Consider the following 8,224-nt stretch of genomic DNA (forward strand, 5'->3'; position numbering starts at 1 on the left):
AAGCACGTGGCGGTATTTATACCTCTGACCTAAGTATTAAGGAACACCTAGCCTGCGTCGCAAGTGTTCCCTTACTGAGGGCTTTCTCAGCATTCTGGCCGCGCGCAAATTAGAGCGCCGAGCTAAGACATCGATGAAGCAGGGCGCTTGCTTCGTCGATTTTTTTGCTTCCGCTCTAATTTGCGCGCGGCCAGAATGCTAAGAAAGCCCTCAGTGCGGGTACGCTTGCTACGCGAGTTATGAATGCCCCACCCCTCCCTAACTGTTTGTCTGACTCGTCCCAGTCTGCGGGTGATATTTTGAAAAGCACTTCAGTCCACGTCTGGTATTTTGTATAGCGCTTCATGGCTGAGCTGTCGAACGAAAGCAGTGCGCTCGACACTCGCTAACATCGAACTACTCTGCACAAGAAGTTACTTGGGTGAGTAAATTAACTAAACAGTAGATTCTGTAAGTAAATACCATAGAGTAAAAGCAAGGTATAGCCTGATCGCATTGGCCAAAATCACGCTTCATTTCCAAAACAGTCTGCAATCAGCTGAGGTACGGCGTTCTCCGAACGCTTGATCGCAAGTACTAGGTTAAACAGTCGTGCTCGCTGTCGATCTGCCCGACCAAGAATGTTTCTCGAGCTTGATCACGCCAATTATCCTCAGTTACAAAATCCCAAATCAAAGCGATACTCTCGCTATGTGGCTGGCGTGATCCTAGAAACTTCATGAACTAAATCTAGCGTGACCAAGTGGAATGTTGCGTGGCGTAGAGCACGCACACACATAGGTTAAGACTCTTCGGGATGTTGGAGTACCCTGTCTGTTGGACGAACGGATTTCTCGCTCTAAGCGCTCGAGACGAGTGACATGACAATTGCTTAAAAATGCCAGACGGATGTCCTCAATATCTGACTCCCTTGCAACAGATCTAATATACGAACACAAGACTGACGTGATTCTAGAAGCTAGAGCTAAGACTGAATAACGTGACCACAAATGGGTATGTTACGTGCCATAGAGCATGCGTGCACGTATATATTGCGATAAAGACTTTCCGTCAGGGAAAGGCAGGCTGCCATGCATTCCAACCCGGCATGGTCAATCGCACGTTCGAAAAACTATTTAGTACGTGCGAACATGGGCCAGTTGCAATACTACAGACTTCAAAAAACGGGAGGTGGTTGCATCGTGCCTTCACAGAAAAATTCTGGCGACAGAAGGTGTATGCTAATGAATATATGAATGATCATATATTTGAACTGCGGAGGAATATGGAACGCCAGAACTGTCTTATGATACTTTTGTTTATTATATTGGGTGGTTATGTCATTATATTGAGTAGTTATGTTATTATATTCGGTGATTAACTCATTATACTTGGTGCTTATACCATTATACTCGGTGCTTATGTCTTTATATGCGGTGCTGTCTTCATTATATTCGGTGCTTATTCCATTATATTCGGTGCTTCCCTCGTTATTTTCGGTGCTTTCTTCGTTATATTAGGTGCTTTTTTCATTATATTCGGTGCTGTTTTTATTATATTCGGTGCTTTCTTCGTTATATTCGGTTCTAACTTTGTTTGGTGTTTTCTTCATTATTACGGGTGCTAACACTATTATATTCGGTGCTCTCTTCCTTATATTCGGTGCAAAGGCCATTATATTCGGTACTTCCTTGTTCGGTGATTACTTCATTATATTCGGTGCTTACTTCATTATATTCGGTGCTTACTTCATTATATTCGGTGCTTTCTTCGATATGATCGTCATCAGTCTTCGCAAGGGGCCGTACAATTTGGAGGTAGTCTAGGGAAAGCCGGGAAAAACGGGTGTCACGAAAACTCAGAGCCCGAAACCTCAGACCCCGAAAACTCAGACCCCTCGAAATTAAAAACTCAATTGTTATCACCTGAATTGCTCTACGGCCACAATGGGGCGAGATGTTTCTCTTCTCCGGTTTATGTTGTCGCGTCGATCAAACGGTGAAAAACAAATATTGAACTTCTCAGGTGTATCGCTGTCGCGTCGGTCAAACAGTGAAGAACTAACAAGGTTTAGAACAGCAGCCGACACTGTTTTTCAAAACAGACCCTTTTTATGAAATCGTATGCAGCAAAAAAAATGTGTTTTTCTCTGAAACATACTCGTTTGATCGCAATCTGCTTTTTGACTTTATGTGCGTTGCGTGACTGTCGGCACGTAACCCGCAGAAATTAACAAAATTTAGAAAAACAACAGAAAAAAAGAGTACATAGAGATAGTTTGCGTTCCAACTTATAACGGGAATAGTGAATATTTCTTACAGGAAACAGTAAGTTTCAAACCAAACACTTCTATTTTTTTGTTTTTTCTTTTTTTCATACCGCCTGGATTAGTTAATTATTAAATCTGCCTCGTGGCGGGGCCTTCACGCCAGTTTTCAATTTTCGTTCACTCATATTTCGAGACCTCACATGGCGGTTCAATCGGTTCGATCTTCACGTGCTTTTTACGTGTTGGCTTTCAACGATGAATTTCTCATCCTTATATATAAAAATTATCAATTACGCATGATGTTATCTTCCACAGGAAGACTGAACAAATAGCTCCAATCCGCCGAGACTGTAATCTGAAACACTGTTTCAGAGATCAACTCTGATACAGCAACTTCTCTGTGTTGAAGCATTTGCCAGCTCCCCCAAGAAGCCATGTTTACCCAAGGTCTCGGAATAGATCTGATCCAGGCCGCCAAGAACGAGCTCGAGTTTCTTAAACTGGTGGATGATTATCCTGCCCTATGCAAAGGACCTGTTGTGAAAAACGCCATCAGACGATATGAGCTCTTTTGGTTGCCATTTGCTTCAAGATTTGGCTCATCGCCCGCCCTCCAAGCAGCTCCATTGGACATCGCATGGGTCTGGCACGTACACATGTTGGCTCCATTTTACTACGAGCAGGACTGCCCCAATATTGTATCCACAGTGTTGGATCACGCTCCCTTAAACAGCATACAAAGAAACTTATCCCTCCTCTCAACAAGGCATCGGTGGATTAAAACATATCCAGGAGAGCCTTTTGAAGTAGATCTTACAAATCCTCCGCCAGTGTTCGCAGAATATCGATCCAGGATTCAGTACAATCTGGAAGAAGCTTGTTACCGTCAGTTCAAGTTTTATTACCAAGTTTCCTTGCCACACTACAGTGACGACTTGTTTCTCAACAGCGCTGTGAAGCGTTATGAGCACCATCTGCAGCTGAAGAGGCTACACCCAGAGGTATTCATGGTTCCTTGCTATGATTTTGACCTAATCTGGCACGCCCATCAACTTCACCCATTAAATTACAAGCACACGACAAAAGAATTGCTTGGAAAGCCGTTACACCACGATGATAGAGCAACAGGTCGAACCCCAGGATCCAAATTGTACGATGCTGAAATTAAGACGAGGTCGGTGTGGGAGAAGGCGGGGTTACGCTTTCCGAAAGCAGGTGCCATGTACAGAGGTGATCCACCTGATCCTAGTCCAACGACACCTAATTGGCTTTATGCTCCTCTTGCGCGGTCTGAATATGCGTGTGAAATTCAGCGAATCCAAGCATCCTTAAACAGCAGGAAAAATTTCCTTCTTCGAGTGGAGAGCAAGATAGGAAAGCTACTTTTTTCTCAGAATTTCAAAGGTGGTTTTCTGGTAGCTGCGGCTATGCCGCGAAAGTTTAAGTTTGACAATCAATCCAAGCACATCATCAATATCTGCCTTTTCAAGAAGAAGCTGTTTGGTAAGAAGTTGATCGCCGAGAGTCAACTAGACCTCCTTCCCTATTTTGAGGCGGTTCCATTTGACGATACTGCACCTGATCTGCAGATCACCATTGATGTTCCCCTAAATGGAGGACAGTACACTGCAAAGTTTACAATCGATATTGATCAACCACCATCCATCATGAAGTACTGCTTTGACATTCAGCCCGAGGTAAATTTTACCCCCAGTGACCACCCATCCATGATCCTTAGCTGTCCACAGCTGATGCTCTCTCCCAGCGATCTGGCTAAGTCACATTTGGCATGTGATTATTCCAGCCACCCTGTTCTTGACAGGAAAGGTAATCGAGTGTTCACCTGCCGCGTTGTTCACTCGTCAGATGCTACGCTATCCGCAGTAGAGATTATTAACACCCGTGATCACGTTGTGGCATCAGCTCACACACTCAGTCCAAATACGTTTCCAGAACGAATTGCTGTTGAGGATCAAAGGAAGAACATTTTTCTGAACAAGGATGAAGGTGAGAGAGCCATGCTGATCCGGGGTAACAAGGATTGGGCAGTTTGCATTGGTATGCTGCGGATAATGAACCCAGCCAACAGGGGAAGAGGGAAGTGGAAGCAGTATTTTGGTAGAAAAAAGCAGAAGCAGCAACACTACGTGAGCATAAAGGTCTACAATCTGCTTGGCGCACGAGGCTGGTGCTCAGTTCGAAAATCAAAGGGTGGATTGTGCCTGGTTAAAGTTGATTTTGACACCCTGGTGCGAATAGATCTTCTGAGGAATAGAGTTGTGATCTCCGCTCGTGCTCAACACATTCCTGAGATTCTTGCTTTGGCATGCTCAATCTCTATCTTGTATCTTCTTTGTATGCCCATGCCTCAGTCTCACACTTCATCGACTAACGTCTCTCCCTCATTGTACACCGCCGGATACTTGAGTAAAAAAGTACCCAGAAATGTTTACCAACCTGTGATGGATTTGATTGAGAAAGTCCTCGATTTCAGCGAAGATATTTCTTTTGAATGGATCCAGTGGGAAAATGCTGCCTCTGACAGTGTCTCAGACGGATGTGGTTGGGATGGAGAAGGGGGTGCATGTATTGGCACGGGTGATGGTACCGGTGGAGGCTGTGTTGGAAGTGAAGATGGTGGAGGCTGTGTTGGGGGCGATAGTGGTGGAGGATGCGTGGGTGGAGGAGATGGAGGTGGTGACGGTGGTAGTGGATGTGGAGCAGGGGGTGGCTGTGGTGGAGGGGGGTGCGGAGGTGGATGTGGCGGCGGCGGCTGTGGTGGTGGTGGAAATTAATTGAGTTGCTCTGTTTGCATTTCTTTCAGTGATTTTAGGGGTGGCAGTGACGTTTGAGGATTTCTTTGCTGCCTGTCCGTATTAAGCCCCGGTTTGTCATTGGCAACACTTTATGGTGGGGGTTGCTTTGGTTGTGTTGGTGGAGATAGGGAGTGGCCATAGACGAATCTTGAAGAATCTTCCTATGGCTATTAGTGGCATTTTTTTTCGGCTGCTGAGTTTCTTTAATAGAGATTAATCACCTTTAAATGAAGTTGCAAGACGAGAGTACAAAATAGAACTCATGCTTGGACAACGCCTTAAGCTCATGTGTTAAGCACTGGGTAAGCAAATTGCCTATTATCCTAGACGTGAGCACCTTACTTGTATCGGTATATCTGCGACATAAGAGCTGGACAGAGAGAGTCATTCAGCCGCTACCAAGCTATTCATATAACATAGACGCTTCAAAATAGGTCGTTGTCTTTACCAAAAGTGGAACCGAGAGCATCGTGTCAAAGGAATACATGAAAACGATTAGCAGAAATTTATAATACTAGAAGTCTGCATCTGTGGTATTGGCTCTCGTGCTACCAAATCACCTGATTATGTCATTAATAGAACTTTTATCGGCGAACCAGTAGCTAATCACGTTGAACCATTTTTTAATCGGCATAAGTGATTGGTTCGATTTCAGAAGGACGTGCTTACTATTGTGCGTACAAATGATAATCAATAGTATTTTGATTTCCAGCTCAGTGTAAGTCAATTGAGACGAGCAATAAATAATATGTAAGCTTTTTGCCTTTCAAATGTTCTTAACCCCCTACGCGGTCTTATGGCTCGTCACGCGTTCATAGGGGAGAAGAAGATTGCGTGCCAGCCCCAATAGCGTCTACGTAGGACGCCCATTGCTTCTGCGCATCCGTTCTGCCCGCGTAATTAGTTTCGCAACGACAAGCCACGTCATACATCAAGCGCACGCGCTAACGAAGAAATATAACCAAGTGTAGGGCTTGGGACCGGGTGCGCTAACTTCAACTGCATTTCACTCTCTTGCCTCTCTTTCATAGCCCACTTCCTTTGCTGATTTTCTCCTTTTTAACAAAAAAAGTGTACAAAAATATGTACGTGAGAGGTTGCAAACATTGAGTACTGATGAATTGAGTACGTTTACGTAATCTAAATTTCACTAATGCAACTTCTTTTATTGCTGATGGTTGTGATCCTATGTGACCCCTTACAATACAGTAACTGAGTACCTTACAATGATATATAGAGAATTACTCCGCGGCACAAAGATATGACTTTTATTTTCGAGTGGTAAAAATAACATTTTGCCACAATTGTTTTTAACACTATTGTTTTCAACTTCATATCTTCAAGTCACCGTGTAATATTTTTGTTACTATCTAGACAAACTGACTGTTTGCACAGACAACCGTGAAACGGCGGGAAATGACGTCATCAATATCCTCACTAGTCAGGATATAAAATTCGTATGAATTTCACGAGTGGTGTACTTTTCAGTAAAACACTCGTGTCTATATAATGAGGTGAAAGGATTGCACTCGTTTTGCATGTGTTTTGTTCACTGCTAACTACTGAGTAGAGTTGGACATTCACTACAAAGTTAAACGTCCAAAAAGATTTTTTTGGCTCGTGCACAAAACTTAAAAAAGAATAAATAAACAACAACCAAACAATCAAATGTTTATTTCAAAACCTGATCCTGTTGTATACAGGTGTATTACAAACCTCCCAGATGGACAGCCTCCGTGTTAGGACACTCAATTCAGCCACTTCGGAGAAGTTGTTCACTTTAGTCATAGCATAGATTTACCGTTTTTCTTCTGTTACCAATAGGAGACCAATAGACCAATTTCGATATATTAAAATTCAGCCTTGAACAATAGACCTCAGTGCAAGGCTCTGGGGAATAACTACAAAGTTTGTTGGGTTTATTCCCCAGCGCCTCGTGCTGAGGTCTATTGTGTTAGGCTGAATTTTAATATATCGAAATTGGTCCATTGAGACCATTCTAAGAAGGCTATTTTCGTATTCTCGGTATTGGACTGGAACTAGCTTGCAGTCGAGGCTCATGCAGGGTTATATCATTAAAAAGAGATAACAATCCCCACAATAGCCTCCTTTCCACGCTAGTTCCAGTCCAATACCGAGAATAAGAAAAATAATGGTTTAATATTACCATGTACAAGCTGTTTATAAGAGTTTGACTGGTACGAAAATGAGCCAGTGAGTCTCCCAAGTCCATTTTTGAGTTATTTTTTTTGTAAAACAAATACCTCTTAGTCGGCGAGTCGGGTATGTTACGGATGGGTCAATGGATGAGTGAGTGAGATATGTATGCATGTCACCCCAATCAGATTGGATCTACTATAAACAACCAATCAAATTTCTTGTTGTAAAAGTAAATGGTATGAGAGAAGATTTGATCCCGATACAGTTCAGAACGGCCATATTTATTCTTCTATAAAAGAGGAGGAAGTATTCATATATTGGGCTTACGTCGACATTTTCTGTGGGTTGGGCTGAGGATTTTGTGTGCGGATTGGATAATCATTTGCAACTGGATAATCAGTCAAAGAAACATAGTGTTTGGCATATAACTATGAGCACGCGATGAAGGGTGAGCTTTTCCCATTAGATAAGTTTTTCTGAATTGAGTCTACCACTAGGTTTAAGATGTGAATGAAAAACAAGTTGATGTGGTTTCTATGATAGCATCAATTGTATTTTAGGGGGGCGGAATGCACTACTGGGAACGTGAAGAGGTTGTGACCAGGTTCAAATCGTTTGCGTGTTGTATTGTAACTTAAATATTGCGGCAGAGTTCGTAATGAGTGTTCCGGGCGTGTCGTTAATTTCAGCATCCATTGATGAGTTTCAATGTGAGAAGCGAAGAGACTACGATTAATTTGGTTAACAGAACAAAAAGATATTATCCTGTGACGATTTTACAGTTATAATGGTTTTTGCTTACTTCTGGAATGAGAAGATACGTTTTAATGAAACCAGATCTTTTCTCTTCAATGTTATCAGGGTTTTCGCTTATTTACGTTAATAACTAGCACGAATTGTAGTTGTTGAAAAAGGAAATTATTTTTGTTCAAGATAACTTAAGTGAGGTATATTAAGTCTTGAGCGCTTTATTGTATTAGACACAAGGACTTTGGCAATT

The 8,224-nt window shown here is 42.6% G+C and overlaps 1 protein-coding gene across 2 annotated transcripts; it reads left to right on the plus strand.

The window, feature by feature from the left end:
• Positions 1–73: 73 nt before the first annotated feature.
• LOC110058032 (uncharacterized) lies at positions 74–5,823 on the plus strand. 2 transcript variants are annotated; one of them, XM_089277328.1, is made up of 2 exons: positions 74–421; positions 2,564–5,823. In XM_089277328.1, the coding sequence occupies exon 2, from the start codon at positions 2,683–2,685 to the stop codon at positions 5,041–5,043; it is 2,361 nt and encodes a 786-aa protein (XP_089133454.1). In that variant the 5' UTR covers positions 74–421; positions 2,564–2,682; the 3' UTR covers positions 5,044–5,823. The 2 variants fall into 2 exon arrangements, with proteins under 2 accessions (XP_089133454.1, XP_089133455.1); XM_089277329.1 differs by having other exon boundaries at positions 2,568–5,823.
• Positions 5,824–8,224: the final 2,401 nt, after the last annotated feature.

This window comes from Orbicella faveolata, unplaced genomic scaffold, assembly GCF_042242905.1.
Source record: "Orbicella faveolata isolate gen_17 unplaced genomic scaffold, um_ofav_v1 contig_46, whole genome shotgun sequence".
Taxonomy (NCBI): Eukaryota; Metazoa; Cnidaria; class Anthozoa; order Scleractinia; family Merulinidae; genus Orbicella; species Orbicella faveolata.

Bases quoted from the DNA above. Each gene is read 5' to 3' on its own strand.
- LOC110058032 (XM_089277328.1), top strand. From the start codon at position 2,683: ATGTTTACCCAAGGTCTCGGAATAGATCTGATCCAGGCCGCCAAGAAC.